Source organism: Fusarium pseudograminearum, chromosome 1, assembly GCF_000303195.2.
Source record: "Fusarium pseudograminearum CS3096 chromosome 1, whole genome shotgun sequence".
Taxonomy (NCBI): Eukaryota; Fungi; Ascomycota; class Sordariomycetes; order Hypocreales; family Nectriaceae; genus Fusarium; species Fusarium pseudograminearum.
In genome coordinates, this window is record NC_031951.1 from 2,076,339 (window position 1) to 2,098,511 (window position 22,173).

Genomic DNA, 22,173 nt, shown 5'->3' on the forward strand with positions numbered 1-22,173 from the left:
CTGCATCCCTTTATCACTCGTTCACTACAACACACCTACCCATCATGGCGAGCTGCGCCAACTGCGGTAAGGAGGCATCTCAAAGATGCATCGGCTGTATTGATGTCCCCGAGTATCTCGATGGAGATTCTGCTGGTATTTTCTACTGCGACCACGAGTGCCAGACGACTGACTGGCCCAACCACAAAAGGAGGTGCAACAACTTGAAGCGCCGCAAGTCTCTACTCCGAGCAGCAAAGCTTCTCAAGAAGACTCTCTTATCCTACAAAGAAGTTATTTTTGACTGGGACCTGACAGAGATCGAGCCTCGCGATGACGCTCTCATTCTCAAGCATGATAACAGGCGTCCAAGCTGGGAGAAGCCTATCAATTTCCCGGACCACCTTACCAGTGTCCCAGAGCACAAGGAAGCTGCTCTGATGAAGCGTATGGCCCTCCACGCACTGTCGATTCTTGGCCCCATGACTCGGGCCCTGGTGAAATGTAGAGCAACCCAGAAACCATTATCACTTGCGAGTAACTTGCTAATAATTATCACATAGGCCTTGTCTGCCGTCTGGAGACTGTTTACGTCCAAATCAAGAACCCCCCGTACCCTGCCATTATGGACCCTCCTGACGCGGCCATCTTTGATATGATGAAGCCAAACGTCCATACAGTCGTCATAGGGACTCTGCGAGGTTCGGGCGAAAGATGGGTAATTGATATCACCAGATGTCAGTTTGGTCTCAAAGGCGTTCTGTTTCCTCTCGACAAGTACATCACTGAGACGAATTGCAATGTCGAATGGCCGGCCTCGCCTTACCTCCACAGCGAAATCTACGATCAACAGGAAATCATCGCCGTGCTTGGTACACCTCCGCCGGAGCCCATGGCCGACATCCTCAGGATTACGCGGTACCGTCTGCACTTTGCGGAGTTGGTCAAGGAATGTGTCGACAACAGCTTGATCAAGGGCTCGGATGCTGAGTTCGACGCCAAGATGGAGGAATTCTCGCAGAAGGTGAAGACGCACATGTCCCTCTGTCAATCCTTTTAAGCCCTCGAGGTATTGGGGCATGATGGCACATCGTTCAGGCTCCCATACCACGTCACAGTTCATTTCCATTTGCGACGACCATATCAGGGAACACCGAAAGGAATGAGATCTCGAACGACGGAAACTGGAGAAAGGCAAATGGATCTGATGTTGGAATTTGAGAAAGGATCACTGCGTGGCTTGGAAACTCTTCAAAGCTCATATCGATGGCATCTGATGGACTGCTGTTACCATATGGCTCATATGTGAGACTTTCGTAGAATGGGAATGTATGCTTGTATTCACTTGAGTATTCTCGCGCCCACATGTAACTAGTTCGACGCCAATGCAACAGAAAATTTGATCTTGCCATTGATGACATAGGACACCTTGACCCCTCGAGCCCTTGAGCCTTGGGTTAATTGTATTGTAGAGAAGGTCAACCATACTGTGCTGCTGCTGTGTTCCTTGTTTGACTGCAACCAAAGGAGAGCCCTCAACGTCGGGTCGCTTGAAGCATAAGACGAAATTAGTAGGTCAGCTTATACTACATAGTCCAGGATTCTTAGACTACCCATCTTTACCCTAAGAGTCAGGAGTCTCTCTCCTACTACCTACTAGACTATGACACTTTATTTTCTATGAATAGAGTCAAGTTTTCTGTAACTTGGGGGCACAATAACCTCAGGGCTACGTCAGCCACAGGGGCAATTTTGCAATTTCACCAATTAGCAAGCACGGTTAAGTAAAGGCAGAGTTTTAGATATAATGTTATTCAATTTTCATTCAAGTGTATCCAATTTGTGGTCATAATTTCGTTAGTTAGATCAGACGTCCCTTACTTTCCCGTCATTGTGTTAACCGCATTTACAGCCCAAGTCCAAACTTAGAACAAACTTAGAAAAGAAGCAGACGACAGCAAGGAAAGCTATCATTCACTGTCCTCCTCAGAATCGACGACCACGTCCTCAAATCCTTCAACAGGGGCGGAATGCTTGATGTAGTCACGGAAGCCGCGACTCATCTTGACAACGGCCCGAAGGTGCTTTACACAGATCGCGATATTATCAGTGCTCTCTTCCTCTGCATCATTCTCAGCCAGGGCAAGTGCAGTTTGCATGGCATTGCGAATCTCTCGGCCATTCCACTTGAGGCTGCGAACATCCTCGCTATTCCAGACATAGTCGCGAGCTGCGTTGGAAACATGAACCAAGCCGTTGGAGTCTCGGCTCAAGCGGTCAAAGTTATGGCTCCAGATGCGCTCTCGATCCTCGTGGCCAAGGTTCTTGTAGTGCAGGGCGACATGAATGCGACTCAGGAAGGCACTATCAAATGATTGAACGCGGTTGGTAGTGAGGAAGAGAACTCCGCGGTAGTATTCAAGGGCGCGGAGGAACACGGATACCAGACCGTTCCTCTTGATGTCACTGGAGCGGCGACGTTCGAGATAGATATCGGCTTCATCGAGCAAAACTAGAGCGCCATAGCGTTGACCCAGCTCGAGGAAATAGCTGAGGTTGTTCTCAATGTGGTAAGAATCAACACTTAAATCACCGCTTGTAAGTGAAATGAGAGGTCGGTTGGTCAGCTCAGCGATGCACTCGGCAGTACATGTCTTTCCAACACCTGGGGCACCATGAAGGAGAAAGATCCTACCCTCACCCTTATTCTTAACGAAGTCGTTACCCCAGGGTGCCACCCTCCCCTCACCCAGGTCAGTTGCAAACTTCCCAATAAGAGCCTTCACAGTCATCTTGACTTCGTCATCAAGAACAAGATACTTGAAGGCTTCTTTGTCTGTCTTGACAGGCTTCAGATTGGCGATGTTCAAGTGACCCCAGCGTCGATCGCCAAGAATGAAGCCCGGCATGGTCTTGCTACAGACGAGGTAGAATAGATCGCTCTCAGGCGGCGAGTTTCGGGTAGGGTCAAGATCCTCGAAGCCGGTATATGGGCCATCCGGGTCTTCACTCGAGCGATCATCCATACAAGCATCGCATCCACAGCGTGGAAGGTTCCTAGGCAGGAAGTCCTTGGGCGGGAAAACTGCACTATTTGGTCGCACAGGGCTTCTGTATCGACCTCGGCGGATATCATCTGGGCCGTCGTAGTAGAAGCTGTCAAATCCAGAAGCGTCACAGATGACACGGCCACTCATGAATCCAGTTGGGCCACGGGACTGTCGGTTGGTCGTACCAGAGTTAACAAGAAGACCCTCGTAGTCCATGTATGTTGGCCGCTTGAGCAATTCCCAATACAACTTTCCAAGTGCAATATTCTTCTCTTTCATTGCAACTCCACCTTGAGCTTCCAGATCCTCAGGCCAAAAGCCAATCGGGATAACAGAAAGCCCTCCGATCTCTTGCTCACCAAGCCATGGAGAAAGATAGAAGGTGTGCATATATCGGTTTATTTTTGTGCCATTGGTCTCAAGCATCCAACAGTTGACCTTGTGCGAGTCGCGTGAACTGGTGTTGGTATTTTTGCCAGTGTTAACGCTACTGACAACGTACGGAGCCCAAATGTCATGGCGTTTTGCATAAAAGACCTCACCAGGCTTGAGGAGAAGCCAGAAAAGGTCAAAAGTGGCCCTGGGAGTCTCGAGCTGATGACGTTCCTCCTCACGATGGATTTCTTCGCCGAGGTTGTCGTCCAGAAAACTGAGCAGAATACCAATATGCTTAGCAGTGGTAGCAGCATACTCGGGACTGTGGATTGACGGCTGGTGATCTTTGTAATGTGCAAGCTCTCGCCGGTGGTGATAGAGAACCTGGTAAGGGGAGTCAACCTCGATTATCTTGCCCTCAAGGCTGAACTTGGGATAATAGGCTACAACAGCCTTGAGAGCGTTGATGAGATGAGCTGAATGTATATTCATAAAAGGCTGGGTGATGCGAGGGGCATAAGCATTGGGCTCGTGATCGATGTCGATTGGACCATCGTCAAGACGACTGCCATATCCTTCGAAAACATCGGTGATAGGCCTGTCGTCTTGGTTGCGTAAGGGGCGAGGAGGAGGAGGCCGGTTGTAGGGTCTGTTGCTTCTGGCGGGATAAACCTCTGTTATGATCTCCAAAACAGGGTGCTCCTTGTTATTGGAGTTTTCGCCATCGACATCGCCTTCTTCATCACTGCGAGAGAATGGGGGTACGTTTTTGAAAGCTCGAGTGCTCTGCCGACCTGTTGCTATGTCAGAAACTGTTCCATTGTTATATGCAGGTGTGACTTACGCTTTATAATCTGGTCACGCGAATCAAAATACTCGACGGTGTGAAGGACTTCCGGGACCTTGCCGTTGACCTTCAGTGTTTCCTGCCTTGGATAAAGGCTTTCAGGGTTGTCCCAGGGAGATCTGACCGTGGGAGAATATGGTACCATATGGGGATACGGCGCCATCGGAGGTACAGGCACATTTCTGGAAGTCGACCTGGCTCTGGAATCAATTTCGTCGAAGCTGACGATGGAGATGTTGTCTTCACCACCGACAACGTCGACTTCATGTGGTTGGGAGGTGTCCATGATGGGGAAGAAGAAGAAAGAATTAGAGCAAGCTCTATTGAAAGAAGGACGAAAGTGATAGGTAAGTAGAAGTTGTTAACAAAAGAGATTGAGAAGGGGATATCAAGAAACAGGAAGAAGTGAAGGTCTTGTCTTCTTTATAGACTTGAGTGTAAGCTGTGTTACTTGGGTTGGTCCTATCATGACCAACTCACTTGAGACCATCCAATAAGGCAAGTAGCTCTATTTCCAGGCAGCAGTAGGCAGCTTCATCATGTTTGCCTTATGGAAGCCTCACATCCCTTGTGCCTCATGTAGCATTAAGTGGCACGTCTTGGAGCCTATTACCATAGTAGTTTTAAGTACTAAGATGGGTTTATATGCAGGCTGCTGCTGCTAAGCCTCTTGAGGAGGGGTTGGCTGACGATCCATTGGACGAAATGTACCAAGTGCTGTTGGAACAAGAGACGAAGTTATCCAGCTCTCTGTTACGACATATTTTCTTAACTTTTATCTTTAGCAGCCTAATTTTGCGAATCAATCCGTTGACTATTCGTTCTAGATAATAGGTAGCAGAAACGTCAGCCTCCTGAGACTCAAGGTATAAAAATAAATAATTTCAAGAGCATAGTCCAAGTATCATAAGCTGACCTACTAATTTTGCCTCTTATGCCTTTAGCAGCCTTTTTTCTAATACCACAAGGCCATTCTATGCTTAAAGTCGCACTGAGTTTCAGGTAAATGCACCCTCTCAAGTAAACAGCCTTGACCTCACTTGATCGGCTCTAAAAGAGTCAGACCGGTACATAAACCACTCGCATGTAAAAGACTGAGCAAGAGTCGTTTCTATTTCAGAGGTTCTTTAAGTGAGCATTTTTGACTTGATTGACAAATACTTCTCCCTTGGCATATTTGCACTGTCTCCAAAACGCCCTGTGGTAAGCCTTGAGCTAGCCCGCCAATCATGCCATACGACTCTCCGTAAATATGCGGACGCCTCGAGACGAACGATTCTGGCGAGTAATTATATTTAACTGTTTCTATCCTAGAGTTTGCTGGTAATTTCTAGGAGAAGTATCATTATCGAAACTTCTGACTCTAGAATAATCTGCAGTTACTTTAGAAGCTATGCTTATAGTTATGGGATACTTGTTCTATTCATGGAGAAGGTGTAAGTGTTAAGGCTGGGCGGAAACTCATATGTTCATGCCGTACAGTTGTCCTAGATTGTGTGTGACTGTGTTGCGGCGCTGCCTTGGATCTCGGGTTGTCTTTAGATTCCATATTTTGGCCTTGAATAAAGTCTTATGTGCTGGTTACGCAGAACTTGTCTTGTACATCCATGTCTGGAGCACCAAGAGGTTACACGGTGACTGAAATATAACTAGATGCCGTTGCAGTGATAAGGACCCTCAATTTGATGCAAAATCAGGATATTCTGGGCTTGCTTTAACCAGACTTACTGCATCAAAACATTTCATATGAATTTACTTATTCTCTGTTGAAGATGTTATCGCGAATGTCTAGAGGTGTTTTGTCTGCGACCGGGTTCTTTGACGTTTAGACAAGAGATGATCCCTGGTCTGGCGACATGAGAAGTACCAGAACAGTAAAGCCTCTTCAGTACTACAGGCATAACAAGGCATTGTGCATTATATGTGGTTTATATATTATATCTCCAGAATATGAATCTGGTGGTATATGGATATCCGGCGCACACTTAGGCGACCGTTGTGCGAATCATTTGTGTAAATACTCGCTTCTGCTCATTGCCTATATTTTACAGCTGGACTACAGTTTCTCGGGCGTGGTATTTTGCAGGTCCTTCTGGAATTCGAACAACAACCTCCAGAAGAAAAGCAAGGATAAGGTAGAGGACTTAATAGTAGCGGGCACTGCCGGTCGTTACTGTGAGAATCCTACTTGCGATCGTGCAGTGGGAACCTAGAAAGACATCCGGAAACGAGGTACAGACTGGAAGATGCGATCCCATGCATGTGCTGCATTTTCAAGAACCATGTCATTGAGTGCGACTCATCAATAGCGAAACCTGCTTCTCATAAAGCGTCTGGCGGGACGAGGACATGTGCGAATACAGACTGCGGCATTGTTCAAGTCAATGTTCCTGGCAAGCGAACTCGCTGGATAAGAGATCCTCTTAATCCTACAAAGACTATGTGTAGCCCATGCGGTCAGCAATAAACCCTCATACAAGAAGTTTCTCAAGACTGGCAAGGATGGCAGTGAGGCAGCAGAAACGGCCAGCCCGCCTCTGCAACAAGAACAACTGAATTTGGGATTACGGCTCAAACGCAGTCAAGGTATGATATTCATGTCAACAATAACGTTGTTTCGAATGGCAAGTGTCACTAGCTTTGATCTTGGTGCATATCTAATAATCGTCGTCAATATCTTGGGGACGCCAGGAAGATCTCATCACCGCACCCAGGGACACTCCAGTCGATGGGCAAAGAGCAGAATTGAGATATATTCCTCTTTGAATTTACATGCTCCTCTAATGCCTCCAATCTTACGATCAGTCGGTCATTGCAAGGAACCGGCCGGCGTTCCCGTATACCTCAAACCAGAAGGCAAGGCGTCATGCTTCGGTACCGCTATCTTTGTAAACCCCAAAGAGTATATCTCATCTTGATGCTAGCGGGATGATGCATCACCCGATGACTGCGCAGAAGTTGAGCAAATTTCTGCCCTTTGATATATCTAGAGATCAACAAATCTGTCCGTTGTATGAGAAACAAAATGTTTACCCTACCCATACCACACAAAAACCACAAGTACAGACGAAAAAAAAGAGGGAAAGGGGAAAAGGGGTGCTATGTCTCAACAATTTCCTTCGATCGCCTCAAGTACAACACGAATGAGCAAGTTGCGATGGCCTGACGTCGAGGGCTCTACTCTGGTCCCAGTCAAACGAGGAGCATAAAAGTAGCAGAATAGGAGGTCAATTATTGACGCAATGACGGTGGAAGCAAAGGACGTTCGCGCTAACTCAATGAACTTATGACTACAAATTGGATACAGTTGAATGATATCACTTCTGAAACTCTATCTTTACTAAACCGTGATTGAGATTTGGTGAGACTGCACAACTGCCCCATGGCACGGCCCTGAGATTCTTCGACCTTTAGGTTACAGAAGACTTGACTCTATGCATAAGAAGCAGAGTAATATATTCTAGATAGTAGGTAATACAGGAGCTCACCTCTCAGGTCTTAGGGTAAAAAAATAAGTAGTCAAGAAGCCTAGTCTAAGTATCATAAGCTGACCTACTATTTTGTCTCTTGTGCTTCAAGCGGTCAGGATAGTCAACTTGTACCTTGTAACTTGCCCATGAGTTATTTATTTTCCATGTCCCAAGCTGTCGGTCATAGGTTTCTGCCACGCCCTGTTTAGGATAACTCGGAAATGATGCATATGTAGATTAAGATCGCCCTTGCATAGAGTTTCGCAGACCCGTTGGGCCTAAGGGATATGCATACTTCTTTACTTGGCCGTCATTCATCAAAATGATTCCATCACTCACTATCCGTAAGTCTCTATTGTTGCGGTATGCCAGATAGATACAGCGCTACCTTGGCTAGGTAGTTCGTACCGTGATATTATCCGATATTTGCAACATGAAGTTGAACTTCACCACTATGGCTCCAAACTGCAGAGTGAAGGGCAGAGGTCAGTATTAGGCTTCAGAATTCACGCAAATCCGCCCAATAACGTGAATCATTATGCATAATTGCAGTGTAGGTAGGTTCATGCAAGATTCATCACAACTCGGTGCAGTCTTATACTCAAGTGACACTTCGCTTGATGCGCCTACACCTGGTATCAAGCAGGATAGTTAAGATGCTCTTCTGTCAAACAAAACACAGACATAATATGCATAGACACGATAGTAAGCGAATATACTTTATTGCTTAAATTTATAACATCCAATCCACACCAAAGTTACTAAATCACAATATCAAGGCTGCCAAAAACTCCTTCCTACTTCAACTTGATCTATCTATATCCCATTTGGTAGATAAGATGTTCAAAGTCGGACACGCAAAGCTTAGCAGCATCCCTCGTCGCAGGCGCAGAGGCCACAGCAGATCTCGCAGCCAGCTTCTTCACCACCTCGCATGGACATGTCAGGCTGAGGCTCAGCAGTCTTTACATGTTATGTTAGTCTCTGGAATCATTGACAGATAAAGTGTAGACTTACAGGCTGCTGCGTAACGATGTCTCCGTTATCAGAGGTCATAGGGGCTTGCTGGGTGGGTTCCATGGGAGCAGGCATCTTGAACGATTGGGAAGATCGAACGATTGTCGAGTTAAAGAGTAGGCGATGAGAGTAGTTTGCTTTGAAGTAGAGTTGAGTAGTGTATTGTAGTGCAGTGTATAGTACAAGTCATGACTCCCATAGCTGAGAAAGGCCTCTTAAGTACCTCAAGTCAACCCCCAGAGGCCTCTCTCCAACATCAAAGCTCAGCCACTCCTTCGCAACATCACCAGTTGTGTCCAGACCACATGGATCCAAGCTTGATTGGTCTCATCGTAAGCCCTCCTTCCTGTGATTCACTTCTAGCTGAGCATTGACAAGTCCATCAACTCATTTTTTTCCCTATTGATAAGTGACGTACGCCCAAGATGCCGAGTAGCCGTCCCGGCCTGTGCCATTGATTACCTGCGGCTGCTCCCGTATCCGTAGAGGGAAGAAAGAAGAGGGTTCAGTCCAGGGTCCAGCCTCAAAGTATACTACGTGGTATATGGGACGGCAAACCTAGGCCGAGTACAGCGTTTGGCTATGCTGCTATTCGCCAATTATCGGATCCTAGGCCCGTCAGCAAGTAATGCGACTTGTCAACCGGCACGCTGTCTGCCGAAAAGCGAGGTGCCGAACTTCCGGGGCGCCCGTATTTTCGGTTCAGTGGCTGATGCAACCCTGTAAAGCTTGAATTATTGCCAAGGTATGCACAACGACAGGCATTCGAAACAAGAGAGAAGTATAAACATAAAAACACGGTAAAGAGAAGCGGGAAGTTCGGAGTGTGATAGACAAAGCGAATGGGTAAGAATAGTAACATTCTATCTGCATACATACGGAGAATAAGTGAAAATGTAAAGGGTGAAACGAATAACCTAAACCACAAGCTTAGGTAGAGGTGTCAGAGAGCCCTTTTTTGGAAAGATTAATCTTGGAACAGCTAGTAATGTAGAAGCAGATTAGACGCCGCGAGCTGCAGCCTGCAACACATCAATTGTCAGATTGAGAGCGTTCCGTAAAAACAAATCAACCACAAGGTCTATGTATACCGTAGGCGGGTATTTTCAGAGTTTGATCAAGTCATCTCGGGTTAGTAAGGTCAAAGCCAAAGCATTCTGGTCATAGCAGATCAGTCACCTTCACAGTAAAGAAACAGGCAACTCAAGCGGAGCATGGTACGGGCAACACATCGATTTGTCTCGACTCTTGTCTCCCGATAACTCAGCCATCGCCATGTCATCTCTAGACCTGGGTGCCTTTTTTTGGGTCCTTTTTTTAATATTTTCGTTCTAATATTTCGAGAGTTTGGCCGCCTTGAAGCGGCTGACGCGCTCTCGTCCACCATCTTGCTCTTCCAGAGGCTGGATAGGAGACTCGTCTTCTTTAAGGAACCCACCTTCCCGCTGGATGAACTTCTTTCGCAGCTTGTGATGCTCATCGGCAACTTCTTGCAGTATCAGTTCGTCATCGAATTCATCAGGTGGTTGAGCAACCCTTGTTGGTTCACGCTCAACTAATGTATCAGCCAATGTTGTGCCGTCAGGGCCAGTAGGCGCCATGGGACGATCTTGGTCGATGAATGTGGCAGGAACATCAAGAGGGCCAGGTGGAACAGTGTCTCGCGCCTTTTTGAATCGCGATGGTTTACGCGTCGACTTGGTGTTTGTCGTGTCGGGGGTCTTGGAGGTGGAACGCTCGACAATGTCGCTCAATGGTTCCACTATGGGTTCCTTTTCCACGATAGGAGCCTCTCTCACCGGGAGTGATGTAGACTCGCTCTCCTGTGCAATGTCCAGACTAGAGGCGAAGCGCACGCCCTTTTTGCCGTTGGCAGGCTCCGGTTGCTTTTCCTTGATATTTGATTTGGTAGGCGCAGGTTTTGAGGCTGAGGCTGAGGCTGAGGATTGCGATGTTGGTGTTGGTGTTGTCGTCGAAGGGGTTGACTTCACAACAATGCGGCCGATGCCCTCTTCCTTATTATCATCCTCTTCTTCTGAACTCGCCTCGGCGTCCTTGTCCTCTGGTCGTTCGGTGAAACGCGACTTGATGCCCAGCTTCTGTTCCAGCTCAAGCATCCTTTGACGATAGTCCTCTGTAACAACACGACCAGTATACCGGCCATACTTATCTTCATCATCGTCGTCCTCATCAAAACCTTCGTCGCTATATTCTTCGTACTCATAGTCGTCGCTATCTCCTTCTTCGAGTTGGAGCTCGGCAACAACAGCGCCAACTTCACCAGAGTATTCAAGCATCTGTCGCCGTAATTCCGCATCATCCTCATCCTCATCCTCGGGGATGTATGCTTGCTCGTTGGTGATCTTCTCTTGCTCTTTAGCGTGACTCATGATCTCTTCAACACGCTTGACATTGCGCGAGACTTGGGGCACGGGGCCGTCTTGCGCTTTGGTATCCTCAGCAAATGAAACACCTTTGCTTGCAGAGGGTGCTAATTTTGTTGTTTGAACATCTGTCGATTGAGGTAGATTCTCCTTTGAGGGTAATTTAGGCACGACGGGCGCAGGCTCCGCCTTTGGTACGGATGCCTTTGGTACCGGCTTCTTTCCTTTGGAGCTCTCTGCGAGTGGGCTGGAGTCATCGTTCTCAAAATCTTCAACGCCAGCCTTTTCAAGGGCTTGCTGAATCTGAGGTAAAGCGCTATCGGGTTGGTTCAACTTGTACGAAATGACGTTGTCGTCATCGTCAAGCTCCTCGATAATTTCCGTAATCGGTAGGCCGTCGTCTTGAGTGAAATCTGGTTGAAGCTCGGTGAGTTTGTCCTCGGCAACGCTGATTTGCTTCTGCAAGTTTTCTATGTTTTTGATGACATAGTCGATGCGCCGATCAAGAATATTCAAGATCTGTTCACCTGATCGGTGTGCCCTCTCGCCGAAGATCTCATCAAGCTCGCGATCCTTGAGAAGCTCGCCCTCAAAGCCGGCATGGATGGTCTTTAGTTCGTTCTCGCCGTTCTCACAAACAGCCAGAATCTCTTCCTTGAGCATCTCATATTCAGCATCCCAAGTCTGCCAGTGCTTTAAAGCACTTTGAAGCTTGCTGATATCATCCTCGAGCTTCGTTTGTTGCTTTTCAATATCCGAAACTTCCGACATATTTGCTTGCTAATCTGGCTCAGGCCTTGCGATGCTGCGAAACAAAGATGAGGAAGAGGAAGAAACTTTGTGAGACGCTGAAGTCATGATGAATGAGCTGGGCGGTCCACTAAGGAAAAAAAAAGTTAGGAGCTGGCTCTTGAAGAGCTACGGACTAACTTCGGCTAATAGGGAAGCTAGAACTGTCAACGCGTGACCCACTTCAACTATCGAGGAAGGAACGATCATGGTTAGCGTCATGCACGCCCTTCATACTACAAACAAAGATGCTTCAATATTTCGCAGGATGCAAGTCAATTGACAAGCGAATTTCACGCGGTTGGTTAAGCTTATAACAGTTTACTAAGCATATTTCGAGGTAAAATGTTATAAAAATATTGGGAACGTTCAAGTACAAGTACGGACAACAATCAGACAAACAGGCAGTTTATCCACTGACCTCATTGCTGTTGCCACACAACAAGTGAATCGACTATACAGCAGGAACGAAGTGTGACAGCAAATGCCTGCTTATATTGATATCCCCGCAGTTGTAGGCCGCTTATAAAGCCCAACAAGTTTCATAGTACCTAAGTTAACTCATCCCATAACATTACTTCCCCAACTCACTTCTTACAATTGACTCCTCCACTTACACGAGCTTCTATATACAGAACATACTATTTTTTACAGCCATGGCAGAGCCCAACACCAAAACTCTTGAAGCGAAATGCTATTGTGGCTCTGTTCACTTCACGGTCGATGTGCCAGTTTCTGAGCTTCCTCTTCTCACTCACCTCTGTCACTGCAGCCTCTGTAGATACTCGTCAGGAGCGCCATGCGTCTTTCACGCAACGCTTCCAGACGGCGTAAAGCCCAAATTCGTTGAACCGTCTACTCGAAACAGCATGGCAAGCTATCCCCTTGGTGCCAATTCCTGGCCATGGATTTTCTGCCCAACATGCGGCTCCCACATCGCCTCGACTGGGCCACCCGAGAATGAGTACTGGACGGTTTCCACGTCCATCTTTATAGATAGTTCAGACTCTTTTGATACGCGCAAGCACATATTCAGCGAATCGACCAAGGACGGGGGTATCGCTGAAATGTTGACACACATGAAAGGAAAGGGTTTCATTGATTGGAATCCTTCACGCGATAGTCCTGAGGCCCAAATTGTTGAATCACAGCCCGAAGTTGGAGAAAATGGCGAAGAGCGTCTACGTGTCGAGTGTCACTGCAAGGGCGTCTCATTCACTATCCCTCGTCCAAACCAGAAAGCCAGGGAAGACAAATACTATTCCCAATTTGTTTCTCACAGAGACGAAAAAAAGTGGTTGGCCACTTTTGATGCATGCGATGACTGTCGACTCAGCAACGGTACTCACGTAGTTGGATGGACATTCATCCCTCTGTCAGTCTGTGAGCCTCGTATCAAAGATGATCTTCTCATCGGCACAGCCAAGACTTTCAAATCATCAGACAGCGTTGTGCGATCTTTCTGTGGTACTTGCGGCGCCACAGTCTTCTATTCTCACAGCGATCGAAGGCCATCAGATGACCATCATGTCGTCGATTTGGCCACAGGCATCATCAGAGCGCCTGAGGGCGTCATGGCAGGGAACTGGCTCACTTGGCGAGCACGGATAGCATGGGCTGATAGTGGGAAGAGATTTGACAATGACTTTATCGCATCGTTCCAGGAAGGTATGAGAAAATGGGTGTTGGAGCGGGAGGGTGAGATCGAGGATTATAACATCGGGTGATCGGTCCGGGCCATCGGATGTGAGCCGAGTGTTGGCAGTGATGTTTAATCAGGCATCTTGTTGGCGTCTCAGAAAATGCTTTGAACACTCCAACTTTTTGGATTTTGGTGATAGAAACAACAATCTATAGCCATATTTTATTCGCCTTTTACGTGAATTGCTCTCACCCTCTAAGCCATCATGACTCTTATCAGCGGCATTTGTCTCCGAAAGACCGTCACTAGTAGCGGGTTACACACCGAGCAAAGAAGGCGATGAAATCGCTTCACTAGGAGAGTAAACTCTCAATTAACCAGATCAAGCAATCATATCAAGAGTTTCAGTTGATCAAAATCGAGTACTTAAGCATCAAAAATATTAAACTCTTCGAAACTGAACTCATTCGACTCTCACCCTACACTTGCCTCATACATCACGAGCGAATTACCCGAGCTTTCTGCGACACCATCAACCAAAACAACCTCACTCCAACACTTGAAGACATCGTGATTTCGATGCGTCATGTCTTTTGGAGAACTTTCAGGCAACCCTTCAGCTTTTCGGTATTTCAAAGGGCATTTCTATCCACCATGGCTTCATCCGGGCGTTGCTACAATGTACGTCGCGATTGCTTACACAAGACAGAGACAAGGTGTCTAACCTGGTAATTAGGACGCTATCGATGCGCTCAATTCCCTTCAGACGCCTTTTGATATAGTCGAAGCTCGCAGGAAGGCTGGTATAAAGCCTAATGCTGTGTCAATTCAAGAGATGAAGATATATCTCCTCCGTATCGGATACACTGTAAGACTAAGTAGCCCAAGACTCTGGATATGAATCATACTGATAATATTTCAGCCTTCTGATTTGAACAAACTCAACATCGTTCATGTGGCAGGAACCAAAGGCAAAGGAAGTACTTGTGCATTTGTCGACTCTATCCTCTCTCAATATCAGCACGCAAGAGGCACACCCCGCAAAACAGGCCTCTTCATATCCCCTCACCTCATAGCTGTCCGCGAGCGCATCCGTATCAATTCAACCCCTATTTCAGAAGAACTTTTTGCAAAGTACTTCTTTGAGGTCTGGGACCGTCTAGAGGCGGCGCCAAAGGATGAAGCAGACAAACTCATGCCCCCTCGACCAATCTATGCTCGCTACTTAACCTTGATGAGCTGGCATGTCTTTCTTCAAGAGGGCATCGATGTTGCTGTGTACGAAACGGGAATCGGAGGAGAATTCGATGCTACCAACGTGGTCGAGAACCCGGTAGCTTCAGGGATCAGCACACTTGGTATTGACCATGTGTTCGCTTTGGGTGACACTGTAGCCAAGGTTGCATGGCACAAAGCAGGTATCATGAAGAAAGGCAGCGCGGCTTTTACAATCGAGCAAGTGCCAGATGCAGACGAGGTCCTTAGAAAGAGAGCCGAGGAGAAGAAAGTGGATCTGAAAGTCCTCGACATTGATCCTCGACTAAATGTTGTCAAGATTCGACCAGACGCCGCCTTCCAGAAGCGAAATGCCACACTAGCCGTTGCTCTTGCTGAAACAGCACTGGAGAAGATTGGTATTGATCTTCCGCAACGTTCGGAACCTCTGCCGAAGGAATTTGTAGATGGCCTTGAAAAAGTTGTATGGAGAGGTCGATGTGAGGTCAAGAAGGAGGACAAGGTGACATGGCACGTTGACGGCGCTCATACCTCTGATAGTTTGAAGATGTGCTCCAAATGGTTCAAAGATGAGACTTCAGGACGGTAAGTTATTGTATACCACCAAACTTCGATTACTAGCTAACACGTTTTTAGCAACGGCCCTCGCGTCATGATCTTCAACCAACAAGGCCGCTCAGAGGCCACTGAGTTCCTCGAATCCGTTTTCAAAGCAACCAAACGTGATGGCCAGCCCGCCTTTGACCATGTCATCTTTTGCACAAACGTCACATATGCCGAGTCAGGCTACAAGCGTGACTTTGTCAACCACCAGTTTGACCCTGCCGAGATTGACAAGATGACAGTCCAGCAGCGCTTCGCTGAGAAGTGGGCAGCTCTGGATCCTAGTGCTACTGTTAAAGTCATGCCTACCATCGAGCAATCCATCGACTACGCTCGACATATTGGAGAAGATCTTCTAGAGGGCGAGACGGTCCAGGCACTTATCACAGGCAGCTTGCATCTTGTTGGCGGTGCGCTTGGAATATTGGAGAAAGCTGATGCTCTATGATACATGATGGAAGCCGAGACATTGCATTTGCATGGGCGTATAGAAGGAAAATATTTACAATAGACCCTCGGGCTCCAAGGCTCGTAATATACCCCCCACAAGATGCATGCTCCCTGTTACCAAAACCTTTTGATTCGGCCCAGCGACTTGTCTTGCATCGGCAACTGTTTCTTGAACATTGTCAACCGCCGCGATGTGACACCCGGCTACCCGATCGCCCATCGACTCTGCAGCTCTTGTCTGTACTTTCAAGTCTCTAGCTTTGCCATTAGATGCTTTCTCCTGATCGTTTCTTGTAAAGAATGCATGTCTAAAAACATTAACCCGCCCGGTAACTTCTTCAATAGTTTTGAGCAAAACTTCCAAAAGCTGCGATGCATCCCGCTCCTGTTGGTTGAACACTAGTATTGCTGATTCTTTTTTGCCAATGCTGGCAGCGAACCATTTTGCAACCTCGTGCATGCTGTCTTCGGTGTGCGCACCATCAAGATGCCACCTGATATGGCCTTGCTGGATAATCTCACAACGTCCCCTGAGACTTGCCTCTTTGAGCCCAGTGATCATTTTGTCGGGGAGGTTTAGTAAAGCCGTCGTCGGCTCAACGTCCATGCCTAGATGTTGACGCACAGCAAGGACAGCGAGAGCTTGGTTGTACTTCTGGAAATCTCCTGGCAATCTTCCAGCTACACCTCCCCATCGTTCAACATCGGCGTCAGCAAGCTCTATAAGCTCAGCGCCCTTCTCTGTCGCTCTTTTTTGAAGGATCTTCCTCACACGGGGCTTCTCATCCATACGGCGCACAAAACCACGAACGCCTGGTTTAAGAATGCCTGCCTTGTGCCATGAGATCTTCTCAACCGTATTACCCAGCATCGCAACATGATCTATGCCCAATTGCGAGATGACAGCTGCAGAGACAGCCTCTGGGGGAACCACATTCGTGGCGTCATATTCGCCCCCGATGCCGCATTCGAGAACAACGCTGTCGACCTTTTCCCGCAGGAAGATATGCCAGGCGAGAAGCGTCATGAAACGGAAGAAGAAGGGTTTGGAATTGGGTCCATTGGCATCCGTGATAGTTTGGCCATCCTTCTTAGCCGCGTGGGACAATCGCTCCCAAAGCTCAAAGAAAGCCTCTGCGAATAGGGCTTGAGAAACCTGCTCTCCCTGGATAGCGATGCGCTCGCGGGGGCTCACGAGATGCGGGCTCGTATATGTCCCGACAGTTTCGTACTGTCGTAGCATCCCTGTCGCAAACGCACTCACAGATCCTTTGCCTTTTGTGCCTGCTACATGAATGTGCCTAAGGCGAGCAAGATCCTTTGGTTCATAGCCAGCGCGCCGAAGCCATTCGCGCATCTCAGGAATAGCCAACGCATTCAGGTCTTTGACTGGCTTGGGTGGGGCATTTTTTGCGTTGGGCTTGTCGAATAAATTGGTAGCCTGACGATTCGAATAGAGTGTAGACAGCAACTTAAGCGCTTCATTGTAGTCTCGAGATGCGGTGCCAATGCTCCTTCGTGTAGCCATCACATACGTTGTCAAATAGCCTCTAATGGAGTGACAGCGATGATTCCGCTTCATAGCGGAAAGGACATTGTGAGAAAGCATTGGTCCGAAGGGAATAGGTTGAGCTTGAATGAAGCTCAATTGAATTTCACAATTTAGGTGACGAAGAGCAGGAGTTTAAATCGCTAGGTAATACACCAAAGTTATTGCAAATTCTATGGCAGCATACGCCAGCTTTTTACCTCGAAAATTCCTCCCTGAAACCTAGTAAATGTAGAGGAAAAAAAACATTATGAAGCGATCTGGGGCACTGAGTATAAAAGGCTAGACTCATGAGACAGCAGCGGTATTTCTATTCATTTTTCTTTTAAATAGATTCAGGTTGTAGTTAGGTTTCTTGAAAATAGGTAGCACCCAGCACTTGACACCTGATGCAGGACCATTCGATATTGATCAGCAGACAGCGATTAAGTATGAGATTTGATGATGATCATGTCAACAATGAACAAGCAAAATATGGTAGCCGCACCCTTATCGTCTATTGCTATCTAATACACGGCCGTCCGGCTCTCTCTAGACACGACGACACCGGGATCCAATTATACACAACAAATGAGACATCCCTTTTTTATTTAATCCACACGAAGACTTTGCAGACGGGCCTCTGTGGCAATCACCTGTGAAGTATGTTAGTAACGTGAAGCTGTGGAAAACAAGGATTCGAACTTACGTCAAGAGCCTGCTGAACCTCCAACACCTTGCGAACCTCACCCAGCCAATCCTTACTCAAAGTCTTAGCCCATCCATCCAAACCGTTAATTTCTCGTGCCGCAGAATCCAGATCACCTTCTTCCAGATATGTTTGGGTTCGGGTAAGAATGCTCTCCACGTCGTTACCGTCAGCAAGTCCCTGCTTCTTGAACATGACGTGGCTAAGGACCCAGCTGGAGGCGTGGCTGGCAACACCGGCCTCGTCGGGTAGCAGCGAAGCCTTTCGGACCTCGTTAGCAACACGGCGGAAACGGTCAATCAGCTGGGAAGAGGTAGAGATGCCGCGCTGGTAGGCCGCAGGGTTAACTGAGGCAATGGCGGCGTTGACAACAGGATCATCAGAAGCGATCTCACGGAGGGCAACCAGTTCGCGGATAAAGGGGCGGGGGTGCTGGTCATCTTCAAGGCTGGCTCGGACAGCCTCAACAGCGACGTGTAGCTGCTGAGTCTTGAGGTTGGTGTCGAGAACTTCGTTCCAGCCGGTGGTGAGCTTCTCAAGCTCTCCAACAGCAGAAGACAAAGCGTTCAGCTTGCCCAGGCGGCTCTCACGCTCCTGCTCAACCTGCTTCTCGATATCCTTGGTGAACTCCTTCTTGAGGGCCAAAGCCTGCTGGGCGAGCTGGTTTTGAAGCTTCTCTTCGTTGACCTTCTTCTCACGCTCCAGAAGGACGCTTATTCGGCCCTCGTAGCTTTCTCGGACCTTCTTCATCTCATCCTCAAAGTCCTGTCGCCATTGGTTCTCCTGGTTAATCATGGTGTTCTCAACGCGGTCAATCAGGTCAGTGGCAGCCTTGTCGAACTCCTCGATCTTTTCCCTGACTTGCAAAGCAGCCTTCCTCTCAAACTCGCCCTTCATACCCTTAAGCTTGCCTCCGACCTTGGCTATTTCACTCTTGGCCTTGTCTACGGAGGTGCCATACTTGCCGTGAGCACCGTCAGCGTTGATGACCAGAATAAGGTCATTGACCATGTGGACGAGGTCCTGGACAACAGGCTCTCTGGCATGCTCAAGTGATAGCAGGTCAATGGGCTTTAGAGGAGGCATCTTAGAGGGCTCGTTAACTTCGGGAGCCTTGAAACCGGTGTTGGATTTGGGGGCGGGAGCGGGTTCCTCCTTCGCAACAGTCTTGGCCTCCACGGCGGGAGCCTTGGGCTTGGGCTTGGGCTTGACCGTCTCCTTAACCTTCTTGGCAGCGGATGCAACAGGGCCAGCACTTGAGTGACGCTCGGCCTCAGCAACTCTCCATGAAGCACCGCTCTGAGCAGGGACTCTGACGGCATCCTCAGTAGCCTGGGTCTTGGATCGGCCGGTGACGTTAGGGAATCGCTTCTTGTAATCCATCTCCTCGAGGTAAAGGACAGCCTGCTCGGCGAATGGGACGTATTCAGTGAAAAAGTCGTGGAAGTTATCGCTAACACGAGAGTACCAGACACCTCCAGCGAAGCCAACAACACCAAGGACGAGAAGGGTGAAGACGAAGTTCTTCAGTCTTCGGAAGAAGCCCTTCTTCTTGGGTGCGGGAGGAGGGGGAGGGGGAGGGGGTGTTCTGGGAACCTCTCCAATAACAGCCTTGGTCTCGCCGACATCGTCGATAGTGGTCTCGTGGATTCTCTCGGATGTGATGGTCTGGGAAGTTGGCAATACTGGTTGCTTAAGAGGATCGAGCTCGGGCTTCTTGTCGACAGCATAAAATCGCTAAGTAGGAGCACAGTCAGCTAATTGCTATACATACACACTACTAAGATGAGGTGTGACGTTGTTAGGAAAGCTTACCTGGCCAGCAAGAGAGGCAGTCCGCGTAGCCGCAATGGGCCATTGGCGGGCAGCAGCGGCCACAACGGGCCTACCGCCAAAAGCCCTCACAGACTGAAGCGAAGTTCGCAACATTGAGGGATTGCAATGGCGAACAGGGCGCAGTTCGCGATGCAGTTGTATATCGGTTTGATGGAGTTGAGAGCTGGTTCAAAAACGCTCAGGGTAAAAGTTCGGTAAAAGCCAGCTCCCGGTTCCGCATGGAGCTAGATGTTAGCCCAGCGGCAGGAACCGGGTGACGCAACTGCCTTATCAACTACAAGAATTTTGGCATAATGAAACAAAAGTCCAATGGGCAATGCTAATATTTTGACAGCAAAAGTTACTAAAATTTGCACCTGTTATATTAGGCCTGGATATTTCTACTGTCATACTTCTATTTTGGATTTTGTGGTAAGAGAAACAAATTCATGATACTTTATAATGAGGCGTCAGGATTCAGAGACACACCTCACCATGGCCTTGCAAAGTTCTTTGGACCTTCTATGACCTCAAGTCGCAAGGCAACGGAAAAGTAAGTATTAGGTGTTGCATGCTAAACCATCGAATGGCCTTAGAAAGTAAATAAATAAAAAATTAGAGACCAGAGAAAAGACAGTCAATTCACATTAGGTCTACGGGACATGTTTCAGGCTTCAATAGTGAGCAGTTTCTAGCTGATGTTCAAAAATTCACATGACTGCATTCCCATGTCTCGCAGTCGTGCTCTGTACTTGATCAGCTTTTGTTTGTTATCACTTGGTTCTCCTGAAACATCACATAAACAGTATAGAAACATAGTTACGTAAATCATCTAATAACAGCCGTCTATTAAGAAGCTGCGAAGGAAAGGAAATGCTGCAGAGCGCCTCGTACATGCCCCCGTGTCGATTCATCTCATGAGCCACTCTATATCCTCTGGCATGCTCAAGTGCCGAGCTCCAGCAACTTTAAGCATACAGACCACCCATACTACCAAGCAACAAAATTCAAGTTCGGTATTAAAAAGTATGGACTGAACTGATCCCTCCAAAACCAAAGACTCCAATAAATTATATGACACGCCGCAGCTCGTTCATTTACCCCAGAGTTCGTGCAGGATAGCTTGTCATGCATAGACTCACGCTGAAGGGTTAGGTGATATTTGCGTAGGCGCGATGAAAGGTTGTGTCTAAAAATCAATGCTTCAAACTCGGGGCTAATTTAGCAACTGCAAGGGCCGCTGACGTTGGTGTTGGAGTTCTCAGGAGCCAGACTGACTCCTGGTCGTTGGCCAGGGCGAGCGTGTCGTGGACCGGCCTGATCCAGAGGAAGCTTCTTGGCGATGGCTGTGAAAAGAGTCTGGACGTTCTCAGCAGTCTTGGCTGAAGTCTCGAAGAAAAGAAGGCCAGCTTCACGAGCGTAAGCTTCAGCGTCGGCAGTGGAGATGGCTCGCTTGTCGGGCTGCTCGGTGACCAAATCCAACTTGTTTCCTGCAAGGGCAATAACGATGTTCTCGTTCGCTTGGCGCTGTAGCTCCTTGACCCAAGCCTTTGCCTTGTCTAGCGATGCCTGAGGGAAGATCAGTATTCGTCCTATAAAGATGGCTGTTTCTTGGTGAGCGTACCGATTGGGTGATATCATATACAACGACGGCGCAGTTCGCATTTCGGTAGTACATGGGAGCCAGAGACTTGTAGCGTTCTTGGCCAGCGGTATCCCAGATCTCGAACTTGACGGTAGTGTTCTCATCGAGGGAGATGGTTTGAGTCAGGAAAGCAGCACCGATAGTGGACTCGCGATAGGAATCGAATTGATCCTGGAAGGCATTGGTGAGTTACTGTTTTGCACAAGTACGTTGGGTTGGGTCATCCTTACCTTGACGAATCGTAAGACTATTGAACTCTAGGATTCATATGTCAGCAAATGACTGTATCAAGGCGCACGTTACGATTATACCTTTCCGACGGCAGACTCGCCTATGACAGAATGTTAGCAAGCATGTCATGAAACAAGGACGAAGTTGGCAAGAATGTCGTTGCGATGTAACATACCTAGGAGAACGAGCTTGAACTGCGCAAAACGGGTGTTGGTGCCGCGGGCGCCAGCGGGAGGTTGTCGGGAAGCCATACTGACAGACGGGGATGTGGTTTCGAGATGGAGAGGTATGGAGAGTGTCTACCGAGAGTGGTAGTGGTAGTGATAGTGGCGGTATGACCTGGGCGTTAGGATCGAACGTGTCCTGGACAACAGCGTGGAGAGACGGACGCTCGGGCTGAAAA

At 48.0% G+C, this 22,173-nt stretch overlaps 10 protein-coding genes across 10 annotated transcripts, besides 1 other annotated feature; 4 read left to right on the forward strand and 6 right to left on the reverse strand.

The window, feature by feature from the left end:
- Window positions 1-44: 44 nt before the first annotated feature.
- FPSE_00651 (uncharacterized protein) lies at window positions 45-1,039 on the forward strand (the record flags this gene model as incomplete). The annotated part of the gene is made up of 2 exons (XM_009253771.1): window positions 45-483; window positions 543-1,039. 2 exons carry the CDS (start codon window positions 45-47, stop codon window positions 1,037-1,039), a joined length of 936 nt encoding a protein of 311 aa, XP_009252046.1.
- A 910-nt stretch (window positions 1,040-1,949) lies between these two features.
- FPSE_00652 (uncharacterized protein) lies at window positions 1,950-4,537 on the reverse strand (the record flags this gene model as incomplete). The annotated part of the gene is made up of 2 exons (XM_009253772.1): window positions 1,950-4,198; window positions 4,249-4,537. The coding sequence occupies 2 exons, from the start codon at window positions 4,535-4,537 to the stop codon at window positions 1,950-1,952; spliced, it is 2,538 nt and encodes an 845-aa protein (XP_009252047.1).
- A 3,506-nt stretch (window positions 4,538-8,043) lies between these two features.
- FPSE_00653 (uncharacterized protein) lies at window positions 8,044-8,376 on the forward strand (the record flags this gene model as incomplete). Its single annotated transcript, XM_009253773.1, has 3 exons — window positions 8,044-8,065; window positions 8,123-8,206; window positions 8,279-8,376. 3 exons carry the CDS (start codon window positions 8,044-8,046, stop codon window positions 8,374-8,376), a joined length of 204 nt encoding a protein of 67 aa, XP_009252048.1.
- Window positions 8,377-8,585: 209 nt separating this feature from the next.
- FPSE_00654 (uncharacterized protein) lies at window positions 8,586-8,813 on the reverse strand (the record flags this gene model as incomplete). The annotated part of the gene is made up of 2 exons (XM_009253774.1): window positions 8,586-8,684; window positions 8,739-8,813. 2 exons carry the CDS (start codon window positions 8,811-8,813, stop codon window positions 8,586-8,588), a joined length of 174 nt encoding a protein of 57 aa, XP_009252049.1.
- Window positions 8,814-10,069: 1,256 nt separating this feature from the next.
- FPSE_00655 (uncharacterized protein) lies at window positions 10,070-11,893 on the reverse strand (the record flags this gene model as incomplete). Its single annotated transcript, XM_009253775.1, has 1 exon — window positions 10,070-11,893. One exon carries the CDS (start codon window positions 11,891-11,893, stop codon window positions 10,070-10,072), a length of 1,824 nt encoding a protein of 607 aa, XP_009252050.1.
- Window positions 11,894-12,567: 674 nt separating this feature from the next.
- FPSE_00656 (uncharacterized protein) lies at window positions 12,568-13,638 on the forward strand (the record flags this gene model as incomplete). Its single annotated transcript, XM_009253776.1, has 1 exon — window positions 12,568-13,638. The coding sequence occupies one exon, from the start codon at window positions 12,568-12,570 to the stop codon at window positions 13,636-13,638; it is 1,071 nt and encodes a 356-aa protein (XP_009252051.1).
- A 569-nt stretch (window positions 13,639-14,207) lies between these two features.
- FPSE_00657 (uncharacterized protein) lies at window positions 14,208-15,840 on the forward strand (the record flags this gene model as incomplete). The annotated part of the gene is made up of 4 exons (XM_009253777.1): window positions 14,208-14,234; window positions 14,290-14,421; window positions 14,476-15,374; window positions 15,426-15,840. The coding sequence occupies 4 exons, from the start codon at window positions 14,208-14,210 to the stop codon at window positions 15,838-15,840; spliced, it is 1,473 nt and encodes a 490-aa protein (XP_009252052.1).
- A 340-nt stretch (window positions 15,841-16,180) lies between these two features.
- FPSE_00658 (uncharacterized protein) lies at window positions 16,181-17,370 on the reverse strand (the record flags this gene model as incomplete). Its single annotated transcript, XM_009253778.1, has 2 exons — window positions 16,181-16,227; window positions 16,323-17,370. The coding sequence occupies 2 exons, from the start codon at window positions 17,368-17,370 to the stop codon at window positions 16,181-16,183; spliced, it is 1,095 nt and encodes a 364-aa protein (XP_009252053.1).
- Window positions 17,371-17,981: 611 nt separating this feature from the next.
- FPSE_00659 (uncharacterized protein) lies at window positions 17,982-20,008 on the reverse strand (the record flags this gene model as incomplete). The annotated part of the gene is made up of 3 exons (XM_009253779.1): window positions 17,982-18,026; window positions 18,080-19,816; window positions 19,895-20,008. 3 exons carry the CDS (start codon window positions 20,006-20,008, stop codon window positions 17,982-17,984), a joined length of 1,896 nt encoding a protein of 631 aa, XP_009252054.1.
- Window positions 19,641-19,663: a microsatellite.
- A 1,107-nt stretch (window positions 20,009-21,115) lies between the features above and the next one.
- Window positions 21,116-22,021, reverse strand: FPSE_00660 (uncharacterized protein; the record flags this gene model as incomplete). The annotated part of the gene is made up of 5 exons (XM_009253780.1): window positions 21,116-21,463; window positions 21,519-21,710; window positions 21,770-21,796; window positions 21,851-21,870; window positions 21,946-22,021. The coding sequence occupies 5 exons, from the start codon at window positions 22,019-22,021 to the stop codon at window positions 21,116-21,118; spliced, it is 663 nt and encodes a 220-aa protein (XP_009252055.1).
- Between the last annotated feature and the right edge of the window lie 152 nt (window positions 22,022-22,173).